Source organism: Sardina pilchardus, chromosome 16 (assembly GCF_963854185.1).
Source record: "Sardina pilchardus chromosome 16, fSarPil1.1, whole genome shotgun sequence".
NCBI classification, from domain to species: domain Eukaryota; kingdom Metazoa; phylum Chordata; class Actinopteri; order Clupeiformes; family Clupeidae; genus Sardina; species Sardina pilchardus.
In genome coordinates this window covers 14,706,319-14,723,492 of record NC_085009.1, presented here as the reverse complement: position 1 = coordinate 14,723,492, position 17,174 = coordinate 14,706,319, and the positions used below count along the sequence as shown (strand labels likewise).

At 41.0% G+C, this 17,174-nt stretch overlaps 1 protein-coding gene across 1 annotated transcript; it reads left to right on the top strand.

The window, feature by feature from the left end:
* The first annotated feature begins 6,867 nt into the window (after positions 1-6,867).
* Positions 6,868-16,887, top strand: si:dkey-219e21.2 (E3 ubiquitin-protein ligase TRIM39). Its single transcript, XM_062516628.1, has 10 exons — positions 6,868-6,949; positions 7,189-7,235; positions 7,740-7,888; positions 8,224-8,322; positions 11,262-11,378; positions 11,715-11,879; positions 12,022-12,150; positions 12,869-12,944; positions 13,219-13,245; positions 15,668-16,887. Exons 2-10 carry the CDS (start codon positions 7,217-7,219, stop codon positions 16,198-16,200), a joined length of 1,314 nt encoding a protein of 437 aa, XP_062372612.1. The 5' UTR covers positions 6,868-6,949; positions 7,189-7,216; the 3' UTR covers positions 16,201-16,887.
* The last annotated feature ends 287 nt before the right edge of the window (positions 16,888-17,174 follow it).

The following is a 17,174-nucleotide window of genomic DNA, read 5'->3' as shown; positions in this document are numbered from 1 at the left end:
TTACAAATACTGGCTTATAAAATGTAGCAACATAAAATACTAAATACTGATGTGAAAAATGTATTTAATTAAAATACAAGTAATTACAAAAATACCCCCAATAATCATGATATACCAACTTTAAAAAAAAAAACACACAAATCCACATGCACGTTTGTACATCTTGACAAAGTTTTTCTGGAAATGCTCTGACTCATCCCATGCTTGCAGAAGTCAGTGTGTCCAATGATGTGCCACCCATTCCTTCCCATCTTTGAGATTCAAGAGGTGTGTATCTGGTATCTCCATCTCTAGCCTGCACAAGTAGAAGGAAGTGACAGACATAGAAAAGATAGAAAGCATTCGTCGAACTTTTCTCCATAAAGGCCAAAATGAAAGTGCAGCTTTTCCTCCTCATGACCCTCCTCGGCAACACACACAGCGGTAAGTCCCACTCTTTCTCATTGGATCTACGATGCATTTTCGCAGGCCTACACAGGAATGATTCTCCATTGAATATGTCAAGTGTATATACTGTATATAAAAAGCTTCTCTTCTGAGGAGTAGATTGTCTATATCTCCCCCTCATCTGGGAATAGAGACCTGTTATCCCAATACATCTGATGGTGGATAGGTTATGCTTTAATGCATTGAAATTAACTACCACTGGATCAACGGATACAGACCGATGTTCTTGGAATGAATAGATAGATTAGATTAAATTAATAGATTACTGTTAGCACAAAGGGTAGAAACTTAAGTATTATTGTGTATTTGGTAATATTTTTTAAAGATGTGTGGTTTATGGTTGTTAAATTCACTTGCATTCCACAGATACTATGAATGGAATAGAAGGACAGTCCATCACTCTACCTGGAACCAAACCAAATGGACACAAGGATTTTGTTCAGTGGACATTTAATAACACAGTCATTGTGGATTGGGATGGAGAGATGAAGCAACCTGGCTATAGTTATTCAAACATGGAGCTTGACATCAAAACATTTTCTCTGACCATCTCAGATCTTCAACCAAAGGCTTCTGGATGGTACATACTCAGAGTAGATCACTTTAATGTACACGCCTATCAGCTTGTTGTATTAGGTGAGTAGGATTTGTGAGCCTTCTTGTTTTTAAAGCATTACTGTCCAGTTTTCTACCCCTCAGTAAGTGAGTTGGTGGTGTCTGAGACAGGAGTGTATAATGGCTTAATAAAAAGTATGAGGGCGTCCATAGGGTACTAAGTCATTCATACTCTGGCATATAACAGGGAGATTGGTGTCTGTGTCTAGAACTCCTTGTGGTGATCTACAGTATGTAGTATTGTTGTACCTGTTTAGAAATTGTTACATGTCATGTGCATCAGTTCTGGGCAATACAGATAAGTATTATGGTGCTTAATGATATTCTTTCTTTTCCTTTTCAGAAACTGATGACAAATCACGTGGTCTGGTTTCTGTACCTGGTAACAGATCACATGTTCTGGTTTCCACTCCAGTTTCTCTCTTCTTCTTCCTCCTACTACTAATTTTGTGAGGTGGAGCCAATTCAAATGTCAATTCAACGTCAATTCTAAAATTCAGAATTCCGCTGACTGACAAAGATGTCCATTAATTGGCATGACTCCATGATGGTTCCTGCTGACCTGGTTCCCCACATCACTTCTGCATATGGGTTATTGCTTTACTTTGCTTTGCCAACTGTTACAACTCTGCCGGTCTCTGCCTGGCTGTCTGTGTCTTTCTATGGGTTGCAGGGCAGAGTCAAGTCACAGGTGCTGCTCAACACCTGATTGGGACACCTGTACTATAAAAGAGGACCTGTCTGGAGCTCGGGATTCTGCTCATACTCTGATTGACACAACACTATACTTTCTTACCATCTCATGCACCTCATGTTTTCATAAAAAAAAACTTTACGGTATCTGGTTGGCAACTTTTGCTGCCGTGCCTTTTTTTTACAGTGTACATTAATTACTTTAATAAATATATTTTTGTCAACGCTTTATCCATGTGTGGTCTCCCTTATGTACTGTACAATCACCACAAACGAGCCTAGGGGTTGTAACATACAACCAAACAGGGCTACACATCATTCCTGTGATGCTACCCCACCAGCCAATATGATAAGTATATTGTCATGGTTATAAAAATACTGAAATACTGCCCATGACTGCTTATCGAAAACACTTGCTCTATATCCCCTGTTGGTTTTTCTGAGGCTTCTCAAGCATCTGACTCCCAGCAAGGTATCGGGTAATTCAGTAATTTCTCTCCATGGCAATCGTCTTAACAGATATAGGCTAGGAGTGGTATGAGTCACTAGGGCTTATGTCAGCTAGGAGTGGTTTAAGGGGAGCAGCTGCTGCCATGTAGGCTAAGCATTATTTAACATAGCCAATGTCACACATTCCAACTCAGAGTAATATATGATAAGAAAGCTTCACCAGTTTCTGAATATTTGTCCTGTTATCTAATTAAACTACTCCGCCCGTTTACATAATCTGACAGACATATACAGACAAGGAAAGATTGGAGGAAGAAGACTGCATGTGGTGAATGTTTCCGACATTCACACTGCAAAAAGTGAAATCTTACCAAGTGTTATAATTTTTTATCAAGATAAAAAAATCTAGTTTGTATTGTTTTTAGTATAAAGACAGGCTTTCTTGTAAGATCATTTGACTCAAAATGAGTCAAAATCCTCTTAAATAAAGACATAAAAAACAAGCAAATTTATCTGCCAATGGAACAAGAAAATGTTGCCTTAATTTAAGATGAGATTTAAGTCTTAAATCTCATCTTAAATTAAGGATTTTTTTTCTTGAGAGAAAAACCCTTGAGAATTATGATATTCATTGGCCTTCCTTCACCAGTTTCTGAGTATTTGTCCTGTTATCTAATCCAGGGGTAGCAAATTAAACCCCTGCCGTTTACATATCTGACAGACATATACAGACAGGGAAAGACTGGAGGAAGAAGACTGTATGGACCTGTGGGGAATATATTGAGTAGACGTTCATGGGGAGGAAAACCCCTAGAGAATTATAACATTCATTGGCCTTCCTCGTAACACTAATAACCTATAACATTATGCCCTATGACCTAATTAATGTTTAGTTTAGTTGATCCATTGTTTGATCCATCCCTGATCAAAGGTGCTTCAAATTTGACTTTCGACTTCCTTAATAATAAATAAGTAATAAAATAGTAATAAAATGAAAGCTGTGACCGCTTGCACAACAATAGGCTACTATAACTTAATTCATGTTTACTTTAGTTCTTTTTGTTGCCAGTCCATCCCTGATCAAAGGTGCTTGAATTTCAATCCTCTTTCCAGGGTAATAAGATGACAGCTATGATCACTTGCAACGGCAGCAAACGCCTCTGTAACACTATCATAGGCTACTGTTGCAGTTGGGTTGTTTATGTAAGATTGTTTGTAAAAGTAAATCATGGGATGTGTTATCACTTGAATGAAAGGAAGTGCTTGCCTGAGAATGTTAAAAAAGAAATGATTGAACAGTTTAGATTTAATACACACTGCAAAAACATCTTTTTAAACAAAAAAAGATAAAGATTACAACAAATCTAGTTGATATTGTTTCCAGTATAAAGAGACTTACCTATATTGCTTTGTTATAAAATCACTTGACTTCATTTAAGAAGAGTTTGACCTCTTTTAAGAAGTCTCATCCTGAAAAATGTATCTGCCAGTGCACCAAGCACATTTTTCTGCCAGTGCATCAAGCAAATTTGTTTGCCAGCGCGTTGGGTAAATTCGTCTTGATAAGGACTCCTTTAAATGAATCCAAGACTTCTTTGATTAAGAAAAAAAAAAATTGACAGAATTTTAGGTAAGTCTCTTCATACCATAAAAGAAGACCAAATACATTTTCTGATCTTAATATAAAATTAATATTAATTTTATATTTCTTTTCTTTTTATTTTATTTTATTTTGCAGTGCAATCAGTGTTTTCATAATCCCACTAGTTGTAATACAAGTAGAATAGTAGGGTTAAGCTGATGACACACTATGCAACTTTTTGGACATTGTTGCTGGATAGTGTCCCTGAGTGTTGCTGTTTGGGTACATTCCCATTAATGGGCATCTTTTTTTTCTGGAGTAGGCTAACTATCATGATCATCCATTAAAACAAATAGAATTATAGTTTTCCCAGTAACATTGCTCAAAAAGTTGCCTGCTTTCCAATGATGATATCAATATTTCAGGGAAGGAAGTGAACCTGAAAGAATGCTGTGCTGTTTAGGCGGTAAAGGCAGCCATTTTATTTCAGTGGTCATAGATAGATAGATAGATAGATAGATAGATAGATACATAGATAGATAGATACTTTATTGATCCCCAAGGGGAAATTCAATAAAACATGATGAGTTATGAATTAGTACACATATGGAAGAAGGCATGAGTGAGCTCAGGGCAATGGCTCCCTGCAGTCTGGGAGATGATCATACATTAGTCATGGATTGAGCTATGGCTATGGTTACGGTTATGCTATTTGGCAGATGTCTTTGCCCAAAGCGACATACAAAAACCAATACAATGCTTAATTGAACAGTGAAGAATTTCAAACAGTTGGTTAGGCAGTAGGGAGCATAGCAATTTAACAATAAACAATATCAATTCAAGCAAACCTGATGAAAATAACATAGCCTATAACAACGAATAGAGCTCTGCTTTATGTTTACATGGGAACTGTTGCTAATGGAGAGAAATGGAGGAAAGGTCAGGAAACTCAGTGAGCAAGATGAGTAATACTTAGCCTCAGGGATGAGCTACAGGTGTGTGAGGAATTCACCCAGTCAGGGTGTGTGAGGGATTCACCTGTCTGCTTTCCATTAGGGTTACGCCATACTAGTCAGTAGTCACGGAGGGCCTGAGGTCAATCACGGGTAACAATAGCAAAATACATGTGCACAAATAGACTCACACAAATAGACACACACAAAAGTGCGCACACACACACACACACGCACACACAAACAAACAAACAAACAAACAAACAAACAAACAAACAAACAAACACACACACACACACACACACACACACACACACACACACACACACACACACACACACACACACACACACACACACACACACACACACACACACACACACACACACACACACACACATGCACACACGCACACACACACACAGCCATATCAGCCGATCAAGTCTGTTTGGAGCCATTTATATTAGAGTAGTGATAGGATATGATATGATATGATGTTGTTGTTGGTGTGTTTGTTTGTGTGTGTGTGTGTGTGACTTTGCACACTCACATACATCTCCCATGTACATTTTATCTGTCTACTTTTCAGAATGACAAATTCAACACTGAATAAAATTACCTGTTTCGCCATTCACTGAATTGATCTAACTTGACCTAGACTTGTGTTGAATCTGTGTAAATTTAGTGGCTGAATACAATTTGAAAGTTTTTGATCTCATGTAGATTTAACACTTGGGGAGTGTTGGGTTCTAAAGGTAAGTAAGGTTCTAAAATTCCATGTTGAATTCAATGAACCCAGATATTCTTTAGAACGTTCAATTTCCAACATTCACTGGCTTTAAGAAGAAGAAAGAAATCATTAAAATTGTATCAGGTTATTTGTGCAAATATTTAGGCTCTTATTAATACAAAGCGGTCTGACTCAAGTTGAAATTCAATTCAATTATCATATCACATTATATTATATAAGCTAATGTAATAATAATAATTAAAAAAACAAACAAAACTAACAGCAACCTAAACATCTACTTCTTCAGTGTCAGAAAATACCCTTTTATTTGAATCAAGAAGACTACAGAGGAGTCCAAGATTCCAAAAAGAATGGCAATTTTTGATTGATCTCACCACAGGACCTTTTCCACTTTACCTCAGTCCAACCAGTTAAACCAGCTCAGGCCCAGATAAGTTTTTTTTTTTTTTTTTTTTTTAATTGTGTTGCTGGTATCAAATTCAAAATGAACATATATTTATGTAATAATAATTTATGTCATTTTCAAAATGTTATATATTGTCTGTGTCCTTTTTGCAGCTAAATGTCAGAGATTATCATAGCCTACTCTTTTTTTTATTAGCATTTTACACAATGTCCCAACCTTTTCTGATTTGGGGTTGTATATTGTTATATTATAAAGTACATTAATTTGGCATGTAATTGCATTTGGTATAATATAAATGTAAAAGTCATATATGATAACCCCTGTTGAGGATTACAGCCACAAATATATGATTTGAATGGTCGCAAACTGAGAGTTCCAAACTATGATGCGGCCTACCCTCAGAGATTTTCCCCATAGAGAATAATCATTTGCAAATTTATAACCAGGAAAATAATTCACTCTTCAACAAGATAGGGAAATTATATAGTCTACTGTAGATCAGTGGTTCCCAATCTGGGGTTCGAGGACCCCAATGGGGGCCGCCAGAGATTGCAGGGGGTCCGCACATTGTTGCCTGGGCTGAGGTTATGAGATTGCCAAAATGATATTTGCGCACATTAAAGATATACTGTAGAATGCAAATAACACACCCAGTTGGATAATCAAAACTCTGTATAATCCAAATGAAAAAGTGTAGGTAGGAGTTCGGGTATAGGGGGCCCTGACGTCTCTTGCAAAGGGGACTTCTAGGAAAAAAGGTTGTAAACCACTGCTCTAGATGATCAAGAAGGCATGCCGGAATACGAGGGGCTCTGCGTCATCAGCATAAGCCCTTATCAATCCTCAGACACCTCTTGCCTGGATCTGGGAGGAGCATTTCCTGGACCTGCAATCTTGTGGGCTAGATGGAGAGGTTAGCCTAAATCGAAACTGCGTGACAGTGGCGAGTCCAAAGATCAGCCCGTCAAGACGCACTATAAAAACGGCAGACGTGCAGATCTTCCCGTCCAGTCTCAAAACCACCTGTGACCAAGCGCCATCCCCTCTTACTGGTAGGAACGCTTGATATCGTTTATGTGGTTTTAGCTTTTCATTTTTAGCATAGATATATTGAAATGTTTTGTTGCAATATTTACATGACGATTATTTTTATATTTGTTTATTTTTAAATCATGTATTTAATTCTAGCATTAGTGAAAATAACCAACATTTATATGGCTCATATGGTCTCAGGAGACACTTTCAGAGGATTCTGCAGGGAAATTAATTTCCCTTTCTTATTCGTTCACAGGAGTAGCCTACACACCTCACTGTTCAAGATGACGAGCATTCTCAAAAGTAAGCATTGTTCAGTTATTGTTTCAGTCCACCTAAGATTTCAACGCAGATTGTTTTACAGTTAAATTAAAGTGTGCATGACCTCTGGCATATAAGCAATTTTATTGTGTCAAATCAGTCACTAGCTGGATTTAATCAGAGCAATCACTGGACATTGACTTTATGGTTTGATTAAGCTCAATAAAGTGGTCAAAGGTGGTAAAGATAGGGGTTATGGAGGCATAGCATCCAATCACATGGATGCTATGCAGTTTATCATATCAGTATTTCTTGCAATTAATTGCATTCAATTCATATTACAAAATGTGGGCAGAAAAAAAGAGAAAACTGAAATGTAATTGTGACAAAAATATGTGACATAATAATCAATTTAAGCAATATGGTACAAGAGGCTGTGGGTTAGGTTCCAGTGATTTTAGAACAGTTAATGGACTTTGTTAGGCACACCGTGTGATAGAAAGAGATCGGTTGCTTGATTGGCTCGTTGCTCCTCGTCTTTGACAGCAAGAGCACAGAGGCTGGAGGATGGCGGCGCCCAGAGCAACTCGTTCGCAGGCGTGCGCTGGAGAGGCCTCGAGGAGGACCTCAGGGCACACAGCTCCGTCCCCACCATGACCCTGAAGACACAGGACTCCTCCATACAGTCACTGCAGGTACACATCGCCGCCGGCATACACACAACACCAGACATGAACGGTTGTGGGTTTATAGAGAAGGCAAAACATAGCAAAATGGAGTGTACTGAAGTGTTAGTGTGTATGTGTGTGTCATTTGGAAAAAGTACGACAATAGCCAGACACAATTCTCATGCAATCCATTTCATTCATGATGCAAACACTTCACTAGAGAGGGCAAAACTTAACTTTTGTTAATGGTGATAGAGAGAGAGAGAGAGAGAGTGTGTGTGTGTGTGTGTGTGTGTGCGCGTGTGTGTGTGTGTGTGTGTGTGTGTTTTGTCTATGTGCTCATGTTTGTTTCTTGCCATCAGATTAAACACCGGCAGCAGGGCCTGAGAGATCTCCGCAGCCTGCAGGAGTGCATTCGTTTCCTCAACCACTGGAAGGACCAAGTGGCCCAAGTTTGCAAGGTAAGCCTGATTTTTTTTTCTGTCTGACAAAGAAAAGCAAAACAAAACACAGAAGCAGTTAGCAGAGAGCAGAGACCCTCACTCGCACAACGCACAAACAAACATAGCAAACAAGGGTGGCTTGAAGAGTTAGCCAACTCATTCGGCTTTTGAAAAACGATCATCTAGTCCTGGCCTGGATTGGTCAGAGAGAGAATAGATGGAGATACTGTAGGTAGATAGAGATGTACTGTACAGTTACTGTACATCATGCAAACACAGCTATGCAGTTTTTCTTATCTACTGTAGGCCCATACTTGAAGACAAGACCTAGATTGAGTTAGATAGTTAGAAGTTAGATAACTCCGGGTAAAAGACAGAATCTCAATATTTTCTGATGGACTTAAACGATAGCAGGCAGATAACAGGTTGAACGGGTGGTTACATAGAATAGATGGACTGTTTAGATACACTGACACCATTGATTGGTGTTTGCTCCAGTGGACTGCTCTTCTTGAAGGTCCTCACTCCCACGCCACCTGAGTAAATCAAAGGTGAGCTTATCGTGCCATTGGCATAGAGGTGAATGATAGGTGAAGGTCAAGTGCCAGTTTCATGACTGATATCAGGTCGGGCAATGTGAGAAAGGAAAGTGGTTTCCCCCTGACAAACCCTCTGAATTTAGACTCTCTGCTTCCTGCTGTTCACTATTCGATTACTGGCCCATAGGTATTCAATCTGTGATTCTGGCATTGGAGGGTCAACTACCAACCAGACATATGGTTGGTAGATGGTTGTGAGACCAGGGACAGGGATGGCTACAGAAGCAACAGCATTGTTTTTGTTGTGCCTGTTTTTTTGTTTGTATGTTTTTTTTAGTTGAAGACACAACTGTGTTGCTGTCTGTCCCTCATCCCAGTTTACTGACTGGAAGCCAATAATGCATGCGGTTTATGACTTACAGTAGAGGAGTTGATGTTACAGCTCATAACATTTTATAGGATATAGGCTCGTCATCAGCAGCACACTGACAAAGATTTCACGACAATGGGTCACATAAAGTGTTTCGTGACTGATGAGAAAGAAAGAACGTTTTCTGTCATCCAGCTTTAAGAATTTTGGTTTATTATGTATTTGATAAACATCTCGGAGACTCCTGTGTAGTACCACAGGAGAGAGTGGTGGAGAGAGTATCACTCGTGGTGCACATACCACAGTTTGAGAACTGGCCTAAAGGGCAATGTACTGCACTTGCTGATTACACTGTTTAATGCTTGCTGTCTGATCAATGTAAGATCAGAATAATAGCACTTTATTGACTTGTTTGTTTCTACCATGCATGGCCTGGCTGATCAGATTCAGCTCCAGATAAGTTCCCATGCTCAGGCCTACGTGCGCTCAACCTCTTTATTGCCACTTGGTTTGATTGGCGCTGTTAGGGAGACCATGCGCACCTTTCGTGATTAAGCCTCGGCTGAGGCAGATGCCGTTCGCCTGAGAGGCCAAGGGGCACTGATAGCACGGTCGTCAAACTGACTTTATGACTTACAGGAACATATAACTAAGGGTTGTTACCGCTAGGGTTGAGGAAAAATAGTGTCAACTGACTTTACGACGTCCAGTAATGAACTCAGCACACAACCGAGGGTTGTTATCTAAGTAGCTCTACTTTATGTAAGAGACTGGCAGGGCTATGGCATTTTCGTGTGAATTCACTATAAATACAGAATTTGAGCAAACTTCATAGCCACTGTAGACAGCCGTTAGATGAATCTTTGCATCAGAATACAGTAGATGCAGGCAGATTAATGAGCGTCTGACTGACACTTGATAAGGTGTCAGTCTAAACTGTACTGTTTTAAGGCTCTAAGTAGCACAAAATCTTTATCTAAAATATTTAATTTTAAGAAACCCATGAATGATAGATGATAAGATAAACAACTTGCAAAATCAGTATTAAAAATGTATGATCTATTACATATATTTTCTTGTGGATGTTAAAACATGTGATATATCACATACTAGATTGCAGCTAAGGATTTGAGCTGAATTCTATGAAGACATGTCACATTGCTATTTTGAAAAACAATTGCACGTCAGCATGAGTATTGAAAATGATGACCGCTGCTACTAGTTGAATCTCAGCCAATACAGTCAACTCAACTCTCCCCAGGAGTCCCTCTCTCACCCTAGCTTTTGTAAGCGTTGCCATGGGAGGCATCTATACACTGTATGAATCATTCCTCCATCGACAGACAAGAAACGCAGTTGATACTTCATCAAGACTAGAGGGGATCTGATAAGGACTGGCATAATCTCACTTTATGAGATGGAAGATATCGATGCTGCTTCCACATACAGTAGACTCCAAAGTCCTCGCTGTCTATGAAAGTGTAGAGTATTAGAGATACAGTATGTGAGGGGGAGACGACTGAGTCACTCAGCCATCATGATGACATAACACACATTCTGCTGACCCAATAGGGTCAGTAAATTGTCTTCACAGCTGCTGAAGTGTTCCCAGAGGTGAGATAGCAGGGTGGGTGTGGGGGCTTTCTGTTCTAGGCTAACGTCGTTTTATAGAAATGTACTGTCAAACATTGGCTGTACAGGTACACGGTGACCCTGTTCTATAGGTGGCATGTTGAGACACATGCACATTTAACAAGATGACTAGGCTTCTCAATGCATTCCAGGTTATTCCTAGTTTAAGTGGGAAAATGTCCCAACAATTATGACTAAAACACCAACTAAATGTAGCTGCATTGAGGGACTAAATTACTGAGTCAACATCTAGTCAACTAATCAACTCTAACCCCTTATAGTCCTATTCACCACTGGTTTTACACACTTTGTAACCCCATAGTGCTATGCTAATGTCCTATTCACCTCTGGCTAATTTGACACCCCATAGTGGCGGTGCTAATGGTGAATGTTTTTTTTGTGTTTCTGTGTCACAGAAGGAGGGCAAAGGAGACACCTCAGAAGGCAAGATGGACGCTCGCACCGTGCGTAGCGTGGAGGAGAGCCGCAAGCTCATCCTGGAGTGGGCCAGCGAGCTCAACAGCGTGGACATGGTGAGCCATGCTCCTTAGTGACGCATCAGCTATCCAATCCAGCCCGCACACATGATGGTTATGGTTATGGTTATTTAGCAGACGCCTTTGTCCAAAGCGATGATATACCTGATTCTTTTATAGACTGTCAAAACTGACGGTCAGACTGACAAAAACAACCTTACAGTACACCGCAGAAGGACATTAAAACACTAAAATTAAAATAATCGTCAATAAGGAATAAACAAAATAATTCACCCAGTCTTTGGTTGTAAGATCCAGTTCAATGTAACATCAGATTCTGCTTGTGTATAGGTCAGTCACTGTGGTAGTCTAACAGCTGTGTGTTTCCCTTAGCTCTCCAAAGACAGCCCCTGGATGCAGCAGCAGATGGAGGATTTGAAATTGATCGAAGAGGAGGAGAAGGGGATGAAGGAGGGGAAGGAGAACAACAGCAAACCAAATGACCCTATTGAACAGAAGCTCATGGAGTGGGCCCAGGACCTGAAGATCACCTCCGAGGTGAGAGAGAGAAACAGAGAGAGAGAGAGATTATATCAGAACATACAGTTTTGACACTGACAGGCAACTTTAGAATTTTAGCAAGCATCTAACCACTTGTGTTTCTGTGTGTGTGCGTGTGTGTGAATGTGTGTGCATGCAGAAATGTGGCATGTTGGGAGAGGAGCTGGGTCAGTCACTGAGACTCTTGGGCCTGAGAAAGAAGAGGCTTGCGAGTCTGATGCCTCTGCTGGAGTTCATCACCTGGTCTCTCCTCAAGGAGGACTGCACGGTAAGGACCCCTTACCCACAGCTCCTGAGCTGCCCCAGATTTGGCCTGATTGATTTCACATGGAAGGGTGTAGTTTTGGCAAGGGAGGAGCTGGGTGAGAATGGATAGAAGTGAAGGGTAGCTATTAGCGCTAATTGCTATTGCAGGCAAGTTGCCCGAACAATAAACGCACCTTGGACCCAACGTGTCTGTCCATAGTCTGATGAAATTATGTAAGCCTTTTGATGAGGCCTGGAGACATGCCAGGCTAGCTTGAAGCTTACGGGAAGTTGCTATGGCCTTTAGAATCTGACCTGTGGAATCTCTGAACCTGTTAGTGTAAACTCTCTTCCAAGTTCCTGGTGCCCTCCGGGTTTGACAGCGGTCTGTATCAAAGGATTTTGACCCTGAATCTTGCAATAAGACACTATATATCAAGATTGTGGAAAAATTGTGTTCAGAGTCATGGGGAAGATACTAACAGTATCCTTAAGGTATTTCCTTTTAGCTGTGTTGGGTGTGCAAAAACATAATGGGCCACCCACAAATGTCAAAGTTAGGGAATAAAATTACAGCTATCCATTTTTTCATAAGTATGCCACCCAAAATCAGATCATGATTATCAAGGTTACATGGTAAATGGATACATTTCAGATTGAAAGAAGGGGTAGCCTAAAATGAAAAGAATGAAACAATGGGTAATTACTCACATAGGCCTATTTGATCTCTTCCTCTTCAGGGAATGCCCCAACTTTGGTTGTCAGCTAAGCAGCATAAATGGGAGGCGGGTACTCTCAGATTCATTCCAAATTCAGGTAAGCGTTACTCTCTGGCTTAGTGTTGCTCAATGGCCCCCAACGTCATCTTCCAGGCAGCGCCGCCAACGTCGACTTCAAGGCACCTAATCCTAAACCTTAACCCTAACCTTAACCCATGCCTAACCCTAGCGCCTTCCAGGCAGCGCTGCCTTGAAGACAACGTTGGGGGCTTAAAACACCAAGAAGGCTTAGTGTTGCAGGTGGTCATTTTAACATATTTGAAAGTGGAATAATATAAAATAAATATTAACAAATCTACTTCACATTGCAGTGTGGACCTGGATTACCAGTGCAGCATGTAAGTATCTTCTCATGTTTAGGCCTACTAGGCCTACATACTACCTAATGCAAACAACAATAAACAAACTACCCAGATAGCAAAACTGCACTGGGACGGAACTGGGCCACATGTACCACAACATTCGGCACGGATCTTTATAATGGACCTGATCCGGCGTCCAAACGCACATCGGTCCAAAATTGTTTTGGATCTGTTTGACGGATTTGCGGCAGATATGAACTTGCACTCGTCCAGGTCCGTCCCAGATAGCAAAACACACCTACCACGACATCCATGGATCTGAATAGTGGACCTGATCCGGCATCCAAACGCACATCGGTCCAAAATTGTTTTGGATCCGTTTAACTGATCTGGTGGCAATAAGGGCTAAGACTGCTCCCAACAAACAAGATAACGTCCCGGCGATGATTCAAAGCATTTTAAAAAACGTATTTTGTCACTGCGACGTAAAAAGAGGAAAAATCGAATTTCACCGAACTACCTGTTCACCGTTTAGCATTTGCGCGATGTAGAGTACCCAAGCCAATCTGTCACGAAGTGTGTGGCGTTAGGATATTGTGTACGTGAGTGACACAGCTGTCAACATTGTTATGCAGTAATCGGTATGCAGTAATGATTTGCAATTCCGTCTAGAACTTCATTTCACACATTTATTTATCTTACCAATGGATGCGGCTTGGAGATTGATGATCACGTCCAGATGGATGATAATTGCTTGAGTTAGCTGGATATTTATACCCGGTTAGGTCTAATACTTTCACGACTACGGTGTATTTCCCCCCTAATAAATTACTAAGTCAATGGTCATATCTGGTAATGTTGTTGTTCAAAACATCAGTGGAGTAGGTTAGCCTATAAGCTAAAATGTCCCAACCACATTGTTTCAAAATTAAAAACTAATATTTGCAATGCATGCTGGGAAGCAAACAAAGCAAACAAACAAGCAAACAAAGTAGGCCTACACAAAATATAATTAAAGTTATCAGAGAATGTCTAGGTTATATTTTATATCTAAACCATGAGGTTTATAAAGTCATACAATTGTGATAAGCATCCTTAATTCTTCTGCAAAGTTTTTTATAGTGGTGACCAGTTGGGGATGTTGTGAATGTCTGGTCATATGTGATATGGGACCTGCATTGCAGATCCGTACCACACACAAGAAGCGGACCCGTACCACACATAAGAGGCGGAATCGCATTGCAGATCCATACCACACACAATAGGGCTCGGGCACACGACTTGCATTCCAGGAATATTGCCGCCATGTTGGTAGCGCACTGAACGTGATGTCCATTCATTCAGATGCAGAAGACAAGAAGCAGAAATATAGTATTAGCTGTGCTGGGCCCGCAAAGTTTTCACGTCATGATCCCGAGCCCTATAAGCGGACCCGTACCACACATAAGAGGTGGAACTGCATTGCAGATCCGTACCACACACAGTAAGCGAACCCGTACAGGTCCGCTTCTTGTGTGTGGTACGGATCTGCAATACGGGTCCGCTTATTGTGTGTGGTACGGGTCTGCTTCTTGTGTGTGGCAGAGCCATAGAGAGAGCAGAGAGAGTTGCGACACGCTTTGATTTAGTCGCCACGCGATCAAAAGTTCCAAAAAACCTGCGCTGAATGGCTGAATTCCAGGAGGGTGGGATGTACTTCTAGATGCTGGAAGGTGTAATAAATTAACTCATTAACTACTGACCAAGAGATTGGCTGTAAATAGTTCCAAAAGTCCCATAACGAGGAAATAGCCTGGAAAAAGCACTGCCATTTTTTCCTACGGAGGTCTATGGGAGTGTCGCCACTCTGTTTTATCTACCTCTCTGGTGTGTGGTATACAGATCTGCAATTCATGGGTTTCATCAGGTCCCTTTCCACAGGTGTATAAAATGAAGCACCTTGATTATCAATGCAGACTGCATGGTGATTGATACACCTGTGCAAAGGGACCTGATGAAACCCATGAATACGGGTCTGCCTCTTGTGTGTGGTACGGGTCTGCTTCTTGTGTGTGGTATGGATCTGCAATACGGGTCCTTTTATTGTGTGTGTGTGGCACGGGTCCTCTTATTCTGTGTTGTACGGATCTGCAATACGGGTCCGCCTCTTGTGTGTGGTACGGGTCCGCTTCTTGTGTGTGGTACGGATCTGCAATATGGTTCCGTTTATTGTGTGTGACACGGGTCCGCTTATTCTGTGTTGTACGGATCTGCAATTCGGGTCCGCTTATTGTGTGTGGGCCACATCTGGCCCACAGTCAGATACCGTAGGTCCGCTACATACGGATCTAAAGGCTTTCATGCGGATCCGGCCCAAAGGAAATTGTTATCTGGGTAGCTAATATAATAGCCTAGACCTTCTCCAACTGCAGTTGGATGGATAATTAATTTCCTCTCTCTTCTGCCCTTTCCTCCATAGCTAATGTCTCTTTGGATCCGATGACCAACCACCCGTGGCTCCTGGTGTCCGACGACCAGAAGAAGGTGCAGGAGGCACACATGGAGGCCGACCTTCCCTACAGCCCGCAGCGCTACGACGGCTGGCCGTGCGTCCTGGGCTGGGAGGGCTACTTGAGTGGCCGCCACTACTGGGAGGTGGACCTGGCCAACAACGGCTACTGGCGCGTCGGCGTGACCACGTGCTCCTCCAAGCGCCACGGCCGCTTCCCCATGACCCCCGGCAAGGGCTACTGGACGCTGTGGCGGAGCACGAGGCAGTTCTACGCCTGCAGCAAGCCCGAGACGGCGCTGTCGATGTTGCTGGTGCCGCGCCGCCTGGGTGTCTACCTCGACTACGAGGCGGGCCAGATCTCGTTTTACAACGCCGAGAACCGCTCGCACATCTACACCTTCAAGGGCCACTTCCGCGAGAAGCTCTACCCACTCTTCGCGCCCCTGGATGGACGGACCCTCATCACAATCAAAGAGCCCAGCACATTGACCAGCTTGTGAGGTTGACCGCCTGCACACCACCACCAACTTGGGTGCCCACTGGGACTTGGGGGTCTTCCAACCCCTGTATACAGCTGTAGCATGCTTAAGCTCTGAAGATATAGAAATCAGAGGCAGATGAATAGAAACAGAGGTTAATTATAGCATTAAGTGGCTAGTTTTATAGGCCTACAATAAATGTTAACAATTTGCATAAGAATATATCTCTATGTATATTCTGTCATAAAACAGCTGGACAAACAGGCTAATCTCTAGAAATGTAACTAGCATGCACAAAAATGAAATGACTATATTATCTATATATTTATCAATATGTTATGTTTGTTTTTATGTGTTTAGATATAGGTCTAGTATGTCGTGTGTGTATGTGTGAATGTATTTGTGTATATACCTTTTGCACATTTAACCTGTATTGAGTAAATTACTTCAATATGTAGGCTTACTTAGCTTCTATGGTCATCAAAGCAGGGTTCTTTCTAGAATATTTACAAAAAATGCAACTTCAATGTACAGTAACATTATTTTAGAAATTCCTGCTAGATTCTTGAATGCCTGAATTATTCAAGAATGTCTGAATTAGAGTTATTCTCTTGTTTATTTTCCCTTTCATTGTGTATATATTAAAGAATTCATGGTTACTTTATGATTGATGGCTGATAGTAGGAATCGTGATATTGCTGTAAATGTAGAGCAAAAAGAGGATAACATGTATACTTTTCTATTTAAAATAAAAAGTATTTTATAAACTTCAAGAGGTCTCATTATCTCATTATCACTCAAAATGAGAGAGGACAGTATATGTGTAACAGAGCAGTTTCAACTCTGTGAAAAACGGTGCAAATGTGAGGTCTGTATTTCCCATAATTGGGGTGTAATCACAAATATTTGATTTCTTATTTTAGTGTTATTTTGCATTTTAAGTCAATAACATAAAAACAACCCCAAACCAATAGATCACTCTCTATATATATATA

Bases quoted from the DNA above. Each gene is read 5' to 3' on its own strand.
- si:dkey-219e21.2 (XM_062516628.1), top strand. The intron at 12,945-13,218 runs GTAAGCGTTACT...TTCACATTGCAG, and splicing joins CAGATTCATTCCAAATTCAG to TGTGGACCTGGATTACCAGT. The intron at 13,246-15,667 runs GTAAGTATCTTC...TTTCCTCCATAG, and splicing joins CTGGATTACCAGTGCAGCAT to CTAATGTCTCTTTGGATCCG.